This window comes from Amyelois transitella, chromosome 11 (genome assembly GCF_032362555.1).
Source record: "Amyelois transitella isolate CPQ chromosome 11, ilAmyTran1.1, whole genome shotgun sequence".
In the NCBI taxonomy this organism is placed as follows: Eukaryota; Metazoa; Arthropoda; class Insecta; order Lepidoptera; family Pyralidae; genus Amyelois; species Amyelois transitella.
Genome location: NC_083514.1, coordinates 5,904,771 through 5,918,595, shown reverse-complemented (window position 1 = coordinate 5,918,595; position 13,825 = coordinate 5,904,771). Strand labels below are relative to the sequence as shown.

General features: G+C 35.3%; 3 protein-coding genes across 3 annotated transcripts; 2 read left to right on the top strand and 1 right to left on the bottom strand.

Annotated features, from left to right (window-relative positions):
• Nucleotides 1–817: 817 nt before the first annotated feature.
• LOC106134962 (DNA polymerase delta subunit 2) lies at nucleotides 818–5,366 on the bottom strand. Its single transcript, XM_060946517.1, has 8 exons — nucleotides 4,823–5,366; nucleotides 4,618–4,739; nucleotides 4,053–4,146; nucleotides 2,967–3,118; nucleotides 2,434–2,610; nucleotides 1,569–1,640; nucleotides 1,252–1,488; nucleotides 818–970 (listed from the first exon to the last, which is right to left on the bottom strand). The coding sequence occupies exons 1-8, from the start codon at nucleotides 5,182–5,184 to the stop codon at nucleotides 858–860; spliced, it is 1,329 nt and encodes a 442-aa protein (XP_060802500.1). The 5' UTR covers nucleotides 5,185–5,366; the 3' UTR covers nucleotides 818–857.
• A 498-nt stretch (nucleotides 5,367–5,864) lies between these two features.
• Nucleotides 5,865–10,221, top strand: LOC106134992 (meiosis-specific with OB domain-containing protein). The gene is made up of 9 exons (XM_013335151.2): nucleotides 5,865–6,147; nucleotides 6,603–6,664; nucleotides 6,889–7,042; nucleotides 7,723–7,803; nucleotides 8,001–8,094; nucleotides 8,626–8,798; nucleotides 9,578–9,737; nucleotides 9,825–9,921; nucleotides 10,016–10,221. The coding sequence occupies exons 1-9, from the start codon at nucleotides 5,901–5,903 to the stop codon at nucleotides 10,172–10,174; spliced, it is 1,227 nt and encodes a 408-aa protein (XP_013190605.2). The 5' UTR covers nucleotides 5,865–5,900; the 3' UTR covers nucleotides 10,175–10,221.
• A 149-nt stretch (nucleotides 10,222–10,370) lies between these two features.
• Nucleotides 10,371–13,795, top strand: LOC106134900 (dynein intermediate chain 3, ciliary). Its single transcript, XM_013335043.2, has 11 exons — nucleotides 10,371–10,729; nucleotides 11,051–11,198; nucleotides 11,340–11,595; nucleotides 11,684–11,793; nucleotides 11,932–12,083; nucleotides 12,233–12,367; nucleotides 12,584–12,665; nucleotides 12,774–12,952; nucleotides 13,135–13,267; nucleotides 13,351–13,455; nucleotides 13,536–13,795. The coding sequence occupies exons 1-11, from the start codon at nucleotides 10,515–10,517 to the stop codon at nucleotides 13,734–13,736; spliced, it is 1,716 nt and encodes a 571-aa protein (XP_013190497.2). The 5' UTR covers nucleotides 10,371–10,514; the 3' UTR covers nucleotides 13,737–13,795.
• The last annotated feature ends 30 nt before the right edge of the window (nucleotides 13,796–13,825 follow it).

Here is a 13,825-nt window from a genome sequence, read left to right as displayed (position 1 = left end):
GCTATGTAGAAAAGGCCAACAGTCTTGAAGACTGCATTTCAAATGGAATTTAGAATCACAAAGTGACAGGTTGAGTTAAGGTGATAAGGGATAACCCTTAGTCACCTTATACAACATCCCTGGGAAAGAGATGGAGTAGTCCTAAAGTACCAAAAACCACACGACATTCTTCCTCTTTTGAACTTGTATAAGTACCGAGGTACCTACTGCCGTTTCTACTACGAGGTACTATTTTCAAGCCGAATTAATAATATCACGTCTATCTATATCTCCCAAAAGGAGTAGACAGAATTAAGACTGTTAAAAAAACTGAAAGGCTACGTTCAGCGGTATGGCAAAAATAATGGAATTTAGATTCAATGTTGACTAAAGATGAATCCCAAGCTTTTTAGGGTATCCCTCAGTTACCTTATACATCCCTGGGAAAGAGGTGGAGTCCAAAAGTGCCGTGAACTACACGGCATCGATACCGATCTTAATATAAATATGTGTCTTGGAAATATTTCAGGAAAAATAGGATGCTTACGCGTCAATTCCCGTTTGCATAAATTAATAATGCAGCGAAAACGAAAGTTTAAAAATATTATTCGAAAAAAGATAACTGTTACTCAAGATAAAGAACTATAACTCATATGGGTTGCATAAGTAACTCTGTAAAAGTTTGGTGAGCAGAAGCCAGTTGCTATGTTGTTGGACGCTGCATAATACGACTTACCCAAATTGCATACGGTCACCGTCACACCGCGGACGGAGGAATCGGGAACCGAAACTAACGCCAGTAGGATTATGGACAAAAAAATTAAACGAATCGCGATTCAAATAAATCAGTTATGTATTTATTATAAGTATTAACATCATTATGCGAATTTCATACTATAGCACTCCAGGTTAGCTAAGTTTACAATAGCTGCAGTTTTAGTTGAGCAAAAGTCTGGCACAGACACCAGTCTCACTCGTTGGCCACTATTGCCTGAAAGTAGAACAGTAAATAAAAATTTTATATCCTGATAATGAACCAACTTTTTAACATGTCATAATGATGTACCAAATATCGAAATAATAACCTAATGATTCAAACTAATGTACATAACTCAGAAAAGAGTTATTGATATAAATGCGGTAGGATTTGAACCTGCCTGCTACCATGCTTCCCTCGCGTCACGCTATTTTGTTTGAGAACATTAACCATTTGACCATTAACATCCAGATACTTATTAAGCAGATAAAAACATATATTTTTCATTTACATACCTTCATAAATATCAGTCGCAAACTCATCACTGTTGCCACTAAAATATATAGCTGGGCAGCTCTCTATGACGAATGGATCGGTATCAACACATGGCGTGCATGGCACCGTGTCAGGACATGTGGGCGCCATGTGACGCCACTCTAATGTATTTCGCATAATATCTAATGTGTTATCTATCTTACTATATCGCATTATATCTTTGACGGCTTCTCCAGAAGATCCTAAACAAATGAACCCTGTAAATTTAAAATAGATGTTAATTATATAATTACAACTGATTCCTAGACTATGGCAGTGCCATTTAATGTGTCCTTACCTCCGATATCACATTCATAGGGATTAGAAACTCTATTGAATGATTTGTATTCAATTGCTTTTGGGAACAAACCTGTAACAAAGTAAACATAATAATTTCAAATAATTTAGGAGATTCTTATTGCATAACAAATCAAAGACACATAGAGTGTGGTTCACGGCATTTTAAAATAAGACCTCTTTCACTCCCATCTCTTTCTATGGAAGACCTAAAACGCAACTAAGGGAATAGTTGCACATCCAACAAATGCAAGCTTCCATTCCATGCTAGTTATAAGGAGACTGAGAACGGACTGACAGAGAGGACAGACAGGACAGATAGGATAGACAGGACAGACAGGACAGATAGGGCAGACAGGACAGACAGTACAGACAGACCTAACATAAACTAAAGAAAATACATACATACATATAATCATGTCTATATCCTTTGCGGGGTAGACAGAGCCAACAGTCTTGTTAAGACTGATAAGGCCACATTCAGCTATTTGGCTTTAAGATAGAATTGAGATTCAAATAGTGACAGGTTGCTAGCCCATCGCCTAAAATAAGTATCCCAAGTTTATTAGCCTACCCCTTAGTCGCCTTTTACTACATCCATGGGCAAGAGATGGAGTGGTCCTTTTCTTTTTTGTATTGGTGCCGGGAACCACACGGCAGGTAAAGAAAATTTTTGACTTTATTATGCTTGTCTGTTAAAGTTTGTGCCAGCTGCATCTCATCCTGTGCAGGATTTAACTGCCTATTAAGGGATTGTGGTTATTAAAATTGGGTTCTTCTTTTAACTTGGGATTCTTACTTTAGACTAGCACAATCTATCAACTTTTCAGTCTTTTCAAGAATGTTAGGCTCTGTATGTAACTTACAATAATGAAACGGTTTCTGTGGTAACATGATGCCCGCAGGATCCTTGCTGCCGGGCATCAGATCTAAGGGTGCCACCGCGCTGATAGCAGCACAGAATGTGTCCACTGTACCAGCTGATGCGATCACATCAGACTCATTCAGTGAGCTTTCATTTGAGTAGTTTGCAAATACTCCACCTAACAAAAAAATTCAATAGTAATTATCAGTACAATTAAATTATAAGTTATACACATAAAATTGCATATGTAATGATGTACCTACCATTCCTTATAATTTTTTTCTTTTTTTATAAACATATTAACTTAAAATAAAATATACACCTAAATTTAAAACTTACTTGTAAAATATATGGTTAAATTATGATAAAAATAATAATCATGCGTCATGCCCTTATCCTCTTTGGTGGGCAGAGATTTTACTTGCCAAAATCTCTGCATACTCTCTTTGCTTTATAAATTAAGATTCTTTTCAATTAAGCTTATCATATTGTACAGTATATAAGTGAAAAATAAATTGAAATAGATATTAATACCTGCAACAATAACTCGAACTATTTTAGACAGCTCTCCTTGATATGTGGCAGTCCCAGTCATGCCTGAAAGCCATTCAAGTAGCAAATGTAAGGAGAACATGTGATCTGCCTTCTTTGATGCCATGTTTAAGCCAGAAACAAGGATGATATACCTGAAATAGGAAATAGACCACTGGTAGTAAGAGGCCTTTCTCAAAGATTTTCACCATAATCATAATACTTTTAAATAGAAAAATCGGTCTATTGCACTTTCACAGCTACATGGCTGGATCAACTTTTGATGAAAGTGCAATGCTGATGATACTAAATACACTACAGAAAATCTGTGACTATTTATTTTATTTTTACAACAATTATTACATTACATAATGTCTTTATATACAACAATCACAGCTTTTTATAGACACGCTGCCGCCGCCCCGGTCGGCCAGTACCGCCGCAAGCGCTACTTCCCGCAATTTTAAATCTATAATATCTTTGAAAATATTCATTTAAATCTTGTGCTGTAAAGGATCATATAGATCTATATTAAATCAACAATGTATTTAAGCTACTAGCTAGCTAGCAACAATGTATTTAATTGGATAAGGATTAATGCTGTATTGGTTAAATTTGCTTCAAAAATTGCCATTATCTGTCCAAAAAAGTAAATAACAAAAATGTTTTTGTGGGATATCCATGAGAGATTGACATATACCATTGCGGAGTTTCCTGTAGACCTTTTCAATGTGTACAAATAATAAGTACATTATTTTGATAAATCTTGTAAGGTTCAGCCTGCGTTTGCAATGTAAGCAGAAAAAAAATATGATAATCAACAACATCGATTAGACATCGACACACGAGAAACCTCAAAAATAACAGTATTCCTCCACTATTTAATGGATGTTATTATACATTTATAAACCATTGTCTTGAATCACTCTATCTATTGAAAAAAAAACATCAAAATCCGGTGCATAGTTTTAAAGATTCAAGCATACAAAGGGACATAGGGACAGAGAAAGCAACTTTGTTTTATACTATAATACTGATAATAAAAAAATAGAATTAGTAGGCAAGAGTTAGTAGTGCCTGTTACTTTACCTGTCATTGGAAAGAGTGGGCAATGGCTTTTGTATGCCACAACCTGCCCAACAGACATCTTTTACTGTGAAAACACCATCTTCTTCCTCAGAACCTGATAAACAAAATGTAGATATATTTTAAAGTTTATACATACATACATATAATCACGTCTATATCCCTTGCTGGGTAGACAGAACAAACAGTCTTGAAAAGACTGATAGGCCACATTCAGCTATTTGGCTTTAAGATAGAATTGTGATTCAAATAATGACAGGTTGCTAGCCCATCGCCTAAAAGGAGAATCCCAAGTTTATAAGCCAACCCCTTAGTCGCCTTTTACGACATCCATGGGAGAGAAATGGAGTGGTCCTATTCTTTTTTCTATTGGTGCTGGGCACCACATGGCAAAAAGTTAAAGTTTATAACTTTCCCTTTTCATGTTTCTATTACTTTTTGTCACAATTGTTTTTTAATACAGTCATTATATGTAAGACAGATGTAAAAATGAAAACATTCAAATGAACACAGCTATATTATATATATATATAGCTATATATAGCTATAATTATTGTGTTCTACATACCTAAAACAGCACAAACAACTCCAGTAACCACCTGATGCACATCAATTAAGCCACCAATAAGCTTGATTCTCTGTAGTTCATCTTCTAAGACCAAACTATCAGAGTCATGTACAAAGTGGGTCCTGCAAAATATGAATCGGTCACAAATATTTTAATGACTTGTACACCGTCTCAAACATTATTCAGATAAGTTGTCCTCACAAACCTTGTGGGTTGAGGTATTATTTCCAATTCATCAGATAATTCTTTCAGTATGCTGGGTTTTAATTCTTGAAACTTAAATAACGTTCCAATAATAACACAAGCCGTATTCTTCTCACGCAACTCACACAATTTTAAAATTTTGTAACCCCCATGCCACTTGTTTTTAATAACTGGATCAAGAATATTACGAAAAGTATTCAGTCTAGCTGAATAAATATGAGCATATTGCTTTGAAAAATCACGGGAAACTTTGTAGAATCGCTCTGAGCAATCACTATAATCCGTAGAATATCTTTCTAATTCGTTGGGAGAAAAATCATCTTCATGTTTCTCACTAGACTGTCTTTCAATTTTAAAAAGCATTTTTAAAATTTGTATTTTTTTTCGTATAGTATACCGTTCACAAATAATAAAAAGATGTGTTCCTTTCCAAATTTACAGGTGATATAAAATTATAATGTAAGCGCGCGTAAATAAAAACTTCATTCATATATTCATATTCACACTTAATTCGAAACAAAATAAATACGAAATTTATATGTTGACATTTTTGACACTGACAACTGATAACCTATCAATTACAACATCACTGACTTTATTTATGGCAAGTTACCATATATAACATACATACATACTTCAACGCCTTTTCTCCCCATTGGGGTATTAATATTGATCTGTATATATGCCTAGCATAGACTAGTAGGTATCTTATATCTACTTAATTATTCACGAACGTTGAAAAAGCAAATGACTCATATTCTCTGTCTTGTCAATGTGGTTCAGAACATTTCCACGGTTCTTGTCAAGTAAATAAACCAGCTTTTATACAAGCCATATATTTAATTTATAGATAATGTCCCAACATTTTTTCTTTTTAATACTACGGATTACCTTAGAAAGGGAAGGAAGATAACACATCTGTCCTATCATCGCTCGTGAATACGCCCCTTATTTCCGATTATTTATCTGTAATGGTAAAGTTTCCGTTTCCTATAGATATAAGAAAAGAAACGGGAATACCGGAAATACACATGAAAATCCCTCCCATTCTGCCTGCTTCTGCTTTATGATTATCAATTATGGCGGGAATACAAAAATTACGATTAAATAATTTAAATGTTAATGTAAGAAACGCCTTAATTATTGGCATCATTGTTGCCAAAAATAACCCACGAATTATAGGTTCAAAAAAGAAAAATGGAGAATCTAGGGGCATTACAAGTTTTACATTGAGGGATTCAAATGTCGACACGATTAACATCGATGTGTGGGGTTCTGAATATTTTGTTATTACTATTTATGAAAGGTTTCTTGTTGGTGATGTTGGTAAGTAATAATATTTTACTTACAAAAGTAAAAAAGTTGCACCAAAGTAAGTATTGAATCTGTACCTACCTAGATACCGCAGCCGGCACATGACACGAATTGCATTTGTGCCGTCTACTTAACCTTGACCTAGGTATAAGTCGAAATGAAGGAAACGTGCTGACAATAGAACATAATAGTCTTTAAGTTCTATAGTGCTGACAATAGCTATGTACATATAGCTTTCGGAGACTTGCTTTTTTGTCCATACCTACATATAAATATAATCGCGTCTATATCCCTTGCGGGGTAGACAGAGCCAACAGTCTTGAAAGATATAGGTCACGTTCAGATGTTTGGCTTAATGATAGAATTGATATTTACATAGTGACAGGTTTTTGCCCATTGTTCAATTCATTTTGTATACGTACCTAGAATAATACTTACTAATTTATTTAATGCTATTAACTTTTCAGTCGAGATATCTTCGCCCAAAATATGCGTCAAAGGTGGAGATCATGAAATGTACAGGCCGCAGGTATAGCAGCTATGAATTTTTATCTTCTCGTGTACAGTGACTAACTACTATTTCGATCGGTAGGATTCCTTTGGTAAACTTAACTTTCAACTAAAAATAGTATCAAGTTAGTAGGTATTACTTATGGCTGTGGTACATAAATGAATCAGAATTAATTAGGTATAATCTATAATAATAAGCTGTGCAATACACATTTAAAACAATTACCGAATTCATCTTTTTAGGTCTCCTCGCCATTCTATTTGTCTCTTAGTGAAGGCATGTCGGAAGTCTCCCTTTACAGTGGAGATACGTACAACTCTTTTTTACCTCTCCTCCATGTTCCCACTAAACCTGCAGCTGGGTACTGCGGGGTCGCCGAAGTCTTGAAACTACAAGGTAGATAGAAAAACCCAAACCTCGTTCTTTCTATTTATTTAGCTCTAAATGTTCATAGTAATAGTCTGTCATAATTTGTGTGGTAGTCCAATACAAACGGGTTACATACTTGATAACAAACTTCGATATATCTATAATCAAGATATCAACAGCTATACATCAACAAGTCGCGTTATCTACTGTACTCATATAATCTCCACATCGATGAGTTCGTAATATTGAATGTCACTGTAAAATAATGTCTTAATATCGTCTTGTCTAAATACCTAAGTCTCCGCCTTGTTCCCAGATGGGTAAAAGAGACTACATTTTACACTTGTTGCTATGAACCCAGCCTATTTCTAGTTATTGCTTTATTCAACATAATGCAATAAAAGCACGTCATGTAATATATATAATATTTTATATATTATTGTGATTTAAGAAATTTGAATAAATAAGTGAATAATAATACTCACATGATAATGATATAGGTATCTACCTCATAACCTATCAAAAACATAAGGCCTCTTCCACCATCCGGTTGAACGTGATTCAGTCGTTTTAGCTGCTCTGACTCCCTCTTATGGGAAAAAGACGTGATATGTATTCTATAATTTAATTGGACTGCAACATCCTTTATTAATAATTTCCTAGAAGCATTGTAGGTAATTAACTGATGCCATTAATTTATATTTCAGAGCAGAGTAGTAACGTCTACGTCGATTTACTGGTAGTAGTCAAGTCTGTAAGTCCAGTTAAAACTATAAGGACTAAAACTGGTAAATACATATACTCAATTCCGTGTACTATGTGCATATTCCAAGGTGATATCACCCGAATGAACAAAGTACAATTTATACCATAAAGTTTATGGTATCTTATCTTCTCCTTGGATTTCATTTTGAATATTCGCCAAAAAATTGTTAATTTTAACGATTTCTCCGCACATGTTTGTAAATTTTGCTTTTGGTTTTAGGAATAGACATGACAGTGCGCAGCTTGGAAATTGTAGATAACACAACACCAGCGTCGCTTTCTTTGGATACGTTTGATATTGATACTATTCAAAGGTTTTAAATAAAAACTTACTAATGTCCACAAATACTTATACCCACATTAGCTTCTTAACCTTTAAACCTGAAAAATCTTTAATCTTAAAACTAACATACTTTTTTAACGGCCTTCAAAATAAATATGGTTCTCAATTTGACCTGTAGCAACAATGTAAAAACCTGTAAATACTAGTTGACAATTTTGATGCGGTTTCCGGGAAATAAAAAAAAATACACTTAAGAGAAGGTATTAGAAATTTAAACCGACTTAAAAAAAGGAGGATATCGATTGAAAGCAGTTTTCTTTTTATAAGTGCTTTATTCAGTGTTATTATGGATTCTATCGTTATATAGGAAATAATAACGAAAAGCGTAAAAACCACTTTTTTACAGTACAGCGTAATAGTGTAGGCACTATTACGACAAAATCCATAATCACACTGAATAAAGCACTTATAAAAAGAGAACTATGTGATTTATCCACCTATGTATTTATTTATTACATGATTCATCCATTATTTTATTATCATTATTTTAATTCGATTATAGAGCAGAGGAGTGGCGGTGCCTAGAAAGTGTATTGTTCATAGCAGACGCCCGAGTTTCATGGCGCAATCGCGGGGTAAAAGTGCAAGTGTGCTCAAAAACCGTCATCACACATCAGCCATACACGGCTGACGCCGAATCCTTACGGCTCTATATACGTAACCAGGGAAATACCCGTAAGTTCATCACTAAATTACAAGAACAATAGACCTCGTAAGTTATTTTGGGTCTAAACTAGACATCAACTGTTTTATTTTAAAACTAGCTGTTGCCCGCGACTTGGTCCACGTAAACTTATTTGCAGGCAAACCTTGCCTTGAGTTCATTCAAATGACGATAACTTTTTTTTTAGTGAACCGATTTTGATGAAACAAACTTTAAATGTTTTTCTGAGTTAAAACAAAGCAATTGGTGAAAGTTTAAAGTAACTCGGTTCAGTACTTTCGGAGATAATCGTGATCATACATACAGACAGACAGACAAGAAATTAAAAAAAATATATTTTTCTTTCTATTATTCATTCTAAGTGTCCCTCTATCCATTTCAGTCAAAAATACTAAATGTACAGACAAAATATTTTTACTGTTTTATTATATGTATAGATGACATCTCCATCTTACATATAAAAGTAGAAAAAAATATAATTCCACCACTGTCAACATAATGTATTTTTTTAATAACACCGTGTCTCGATAAAAAACTGATTAATTAAAAATTAACATAACAGCTACAAAATGGCCCTAGCTCAGAGACATAAACTTCAAACGGCATAACAGACGGCGACGATGGAAATTATACATTTCTTGCGAACTACTATTCCTAACAAAAGACTCATTATACGGTAGCTATCTCACATCTTAATTCCATCATTTATTTATTCATCCGAACTTTGTATCTTCGGGACTGTTTAATCTGTCTACCTCGTAAAGGTTAAAGAGGTACTTAATTAACATAGGTGGCGGTGAGTTAGCAGCTTGGGCGGCATGGAGCGGCGAGCGCGTGAGCAGCGCTTCCGTGGCGCAGATCCGCGACAGGCTCGACACTGCGGCGCCGTTCTGTGCCTCGCTGCATGCCTTGTTGATACACTTAGATTTAGAAGAGCTGCTTAATTCAAGGTACAATTAATTATGATACAGACAGAACCGATACCTCCGCTAAAAAAATCAATGATGAGCTACATACATTTTTGTAATTTATTACAGTGGCGACGAAGAACTCAAAGTGCGTTTTGCCGACCATACTGGGGAACTGTCTGCTCGACTCCAAGTAACTGTATTAGAAGACGCCTTAGGTTATTCCGTAAGTTAATATCCATTAATACTTTTGAATATCAATAAATGGTGTTTATGTTTAAAATAGAATAAGTAAAAATAAAATTACTTTTTTTTCTCAGGATGAGCAACTAAAAGCAATGACGGAAGAGGAGAGATCTGCGATCCGTTGGCGACTACTTTTGGAGCAGTGCTTCGCCAAGCTGGCTGCTTCACCACCTCGCCTCATGATACTAAGTCTCCGTAGAGCTTCGCCAGCTGATCCTATACCTTTATACTAATGTAGTTTTTCCATTTAAGTTATTGGCTGTTATAATAAGTTATTAGTTGTAGTTAATAAATTTGTCTTGTGAAATATGATGATTTCATTCAAGTTTCGTACTTTAAATTTTTCACTAAAGAAATTTTACAATACAAATACTATATTACAATGACTTTGATTCAATATCTACTTACTATATGAGCTGTGCAAAAAAAATTAGATTAACCAACTTAACTAAATTTTTAAAGAGCTTACTAAAATATATGGTGGGTCGCCATTGCGCACCTATTGATCAAACAATCTAACCAAGCTTAGAAGTAGGTAATGTTTTTAACGTTCACGTAACTAACACCAAAAACATGGAAAAACAAGAGAAGCCAGAACTTGTGTACGAGTATAAAAAGAGAAGGAAAGAGTTCGGGAAACAACTCCTTCTCGAAGACCATGGTCCGGAGATACTCGCTACCATACCATGCAATCCCGCGTTGTACAAAGATTATATACTTCGGAATCCAGTGCATGTGGGTATACAAAACACCGGTACTATGTCGGAACACTGGGTGAATTCTGAACGGTAGGTAAAAAGGTAATACTTAAGGCCTGAAGGAATGTAATCACAGAAATGTTAAAGTAGGTATTGGTATTGACTAGTAATGCTGTCGTCTTAGTCTAGCCTAGTAATAATTTCACTAATAAAAAAAAGGATCACTAAATCAAAATTGCTTTTAGGTATCTAGAATTTTACAAACCAAAAGAACTATTTATGTATACCTACTATTACTAGTATCTAATAGGTAATTAACGTAAAATACTTATATTAATAGATAAAAACCCTTTAAAATACCAATTTTTATAAGGATAATCAACAATATCTGTGTGTTTTGCTTTATTTTAGAGCAGAATATACATGTTCAGGCATTAATCATGTTGAAGGTGGTTGGCCGAAAGACATTAACATGTCCGATCCAGAAGCTATGCAAAGATATAGGCGAAAAATTGAAAAGGATGATGCCTATATACATGCTATTATGCATTTAGGACATGTAAGTTTAAAATAACTATTAAAATGACATGTACATAGTAAATGGAATAAAGATTCCATGTGAGAGACTAGGTTTAAAATCCCTAATATTTATGATCTAATTAGTATATCAAAATTCCCTATAAACATTTTTACAACACAGAGTATGGAGCATAACATCTTACAAAACAACGCAGTGGACATGTACCAAATCTATTACTCGGAGCTGCCAACGATTCCACCGGTTGAGCGTAGCAGTTGTCATACTGTGAATGTGTACCGCGAGCCAAACGCAAGAAGGCCAGTACGCTCAATTTCATGGCAAGCAGATGGAGGAGCCCGCTTTGCAAGCGCTCATGCTGATGTTGAACTTTTAAAAAACAACAGAGCTTCGCAATTCTCTTACATCTGGGATATAGGTAAACGGGATAAAAAATGCCATACAACATTATAAAGACTAAAAACCTTGTAAAAACATTATTTTTAATGAAAATTATGTTATTTCAGAGAATGCAAATGCTCCCGAGTTGGCTATTAAACCTCCTCAACCATTACTTGACTTGATATATAATCCGCGAGATCAACATACTCTCATTGGTGGAATGATGAATGGTCAGGTAAACCCATTAATACATATATCTCTACCTGTTTTGTTTTACTGGACTGATATAGCAAAAAATCTCTTCATAAGTAGAAAAACATAAAACATCGTGAAAGTGAGTCAAATTATAAAGAAAAACATATGTTACGATCAGGTTGGCTGGTGGGATATGCGCAAAGGCGGTGATCCGGTCGCTGTATGTCCTCCACACGTGGCTCACAGAGACCTCGTGCGTAATGTCTTGTTCATCAACTCTAAAACTGGCGCAGAGTTCTTTTCTGCTTCCCCAGATGGAGTGGTAAAATGGTAAGTTGATGGAGGAAAAATAAACAATAAAAAAAAAATTACTAGCGACACGGCGCAAGAAAACCTTTTTTGAATTGACTAATTTTGGAGCTACTAAAACACAAATAATTGATATAACCAATCAGTTCTCAGTACCATTACTGTAACAGGTGGGACACAAGAAACATGGATACACCAACCGATTCCATGATTATAGACCTCGTGAAAAACCCGACTGATACACATAACATCGAACACGCTATCGGAATATCTGCGCTGGAATACGAGCCTACTATACCAACGAGGTAAATTTTCATAGCCTTTCTTTATCATGCGTAGCGTAGGGCTATGCAAACGTTTATACGGGTATAGATAGATCAGTCAAAACAATAGGTATGAAAATTAAAAAATAAATTACAAGACCATTGTGTTAAAAGCTCTCAACGGATTTCTAATAAATTAAAATTCTTTATGTTAAAGTAAATCAATTTACAAACTGATCTATACTTACTCTTTAACAGGTTCATGGTAGGCACCGAAACAGGATTAGTCATTGGAGGAAATAGAAAAGGCAAGAATGACATGGAGAAACTTCCAACAAAGGTTAGAATTATTCAAGAATTGGCAGGCTGATTTTGATAATTTGCTGAAACAAAGACAAAACACAAATCTATGATTTTGTTGTTGTTTTAACTAGTGAATGTTTTCTAGTATGAGGCTCATCTGGGTCCAGTGTATGCTCTACAACGAAACCCAACATTCGTAAAGAATTTCCTGACAGTCGGTGATTGGACAGCACGGGTTTGGAGTGAAGACTGTCGCGAGTCGGCCATTTTGTGGACCTGTTCACACCGCACCAAACTTACTGATGGTGTTTGGAATCCCATCAGGTATTTTTTTTTATCTTCAAACATAATTAAAATTTGTTTGGTACACAGGATATACATAGGTATGTTATTATGTATGCAAATGGAAATGATACAAATTGCTACCGACGGATGAACGAAACCGACAAACGTATAAAAGCCTTGGATTTTTCTATATTAATATCTACAATTTTATGGTTACACAGATTCTCCGTAATGTTGGTGACCCAATGGGACGGCTGCTTGTCATGTTGGGATTTATTGCGACGGCGGAATGCACCGATAGTCACCGCCCAAATTTGCGATGAGCCATTGGTACGTCTGCGTCCACATGAAGGTGTAAGTACCCTAAATCAACTTAAGCCTGATTTTAAAACGCAGTTCTGAAGATTTCTCTTTAATAAATATTTTTTTTACTTTAGGGGCAGCTAGTAGCTTGTGGTAGCAGTAAAGGAACGATTTATTTGGCAGAATTGTCTCAGAACTTGGGCACTGCAGATAAAAATGATAAGGCTCTGTTAACCAATGTAAGTATTGTTCTATTTACTCAAGTCACATCCCTACGATTCAGATATAAAGAAATTATCATCACTGTCCCAATTTTCAGATGTTGGAAAGAGAGAACAAACGCGAACGTATTCTCGAGGCTAGAATGCGAGAATTACGTTTGAAGATGCGCCAAGGAGGGGATACAGGTCAACCGGCGCCCGATTCGGACCACATCGTGAGCGATCGGGACCTGGAAGAAGCCACGGCAGAGTACATGCAAGCTGTCAACGAGTTTCAGGCGCAACAGCCGGCGACGTAAACTCTTAACTTGTGAATTCTTCATATTATAAATGCGATGGCTTTCATGGTTTTATTGTCTTTCCGTCAAACAATTACATAGCTACTTTT

What these genes read in the sequence shown, in the direction of transcription:
- LOC106134962 (XM_060946517.1), bottom strand. Translation starts at nt 5,184, where the DNA reads ATGCTTTTTAAAATTGAAAGACAGTCTAGTGAGAAACATGAAGATGAT. An exon ending in AGTTGTTTGTGCTGTTTTAG is followed by an intron (nt 4,147 to 4,617) that starts GTATGTAGAACA and finishes TTTGTTTATCAG; the next exon opens with GTTCTGAGGAAGAAGATGGT. An exon ending in ACAGAAACCGTTTCATTATT is followed by an intron (nt 1,641 to 2,433) that starts GTAAGTTACATA and finishes ACTTTGTTACAG; the next exon opens with GTTTGTTCCCAAAAGCAATT.
- LOC106134992 (XM_013335151.2), top strand. Translation starts at nt 5,901, where the DNA reads ATGGCGGGAATACAAAAATTACGATTAAATAATTTAAATGTTAATGTA. An exon ending in AACTATAAGGACTAAAACTG is followed by an intron (nt 7,804 to 8,000) that starts GTAAATACATAT and finishes TTTTGGTTTTAG; the next exon opens with GAATAGACATGACAGTGCGC. An exon ending in ACGTAACCAGGGAAATACCC is followed by an intron (nt 8,799 to 9,577) that starts GTAAGTTCATCA and finishes TAATTAACATAG; the next exon opens with GTGGCGGTGAGTTAGCAGCT.
- LOC106134900 (XM_013335043.2), top strand. Translation starts at nt 10,515, where the DNA reads ATGGAAAAACAAGAGAAGCCAGAACTTGTGTACGAGTATAAAAAGAGA. An exon ending in GGTGTTTGGAATCCCATCAG is followed by an intron (nt 12,953 to 13,134) that starts GTATTTTTTTTT and finishes ATGGTTACACAG; the next exon opens with ATTCTCCGTAATGTTGGTGA. An exon ending in GTCTGCGTCCACATGAAGGT is followed by an intron (nt 13,268 to 13,350) that starts GTAAGTACCCTA and finishes TTTTTACTTTAG; the next exon opens with GGGCAGCTAGTAGCTTGTGG.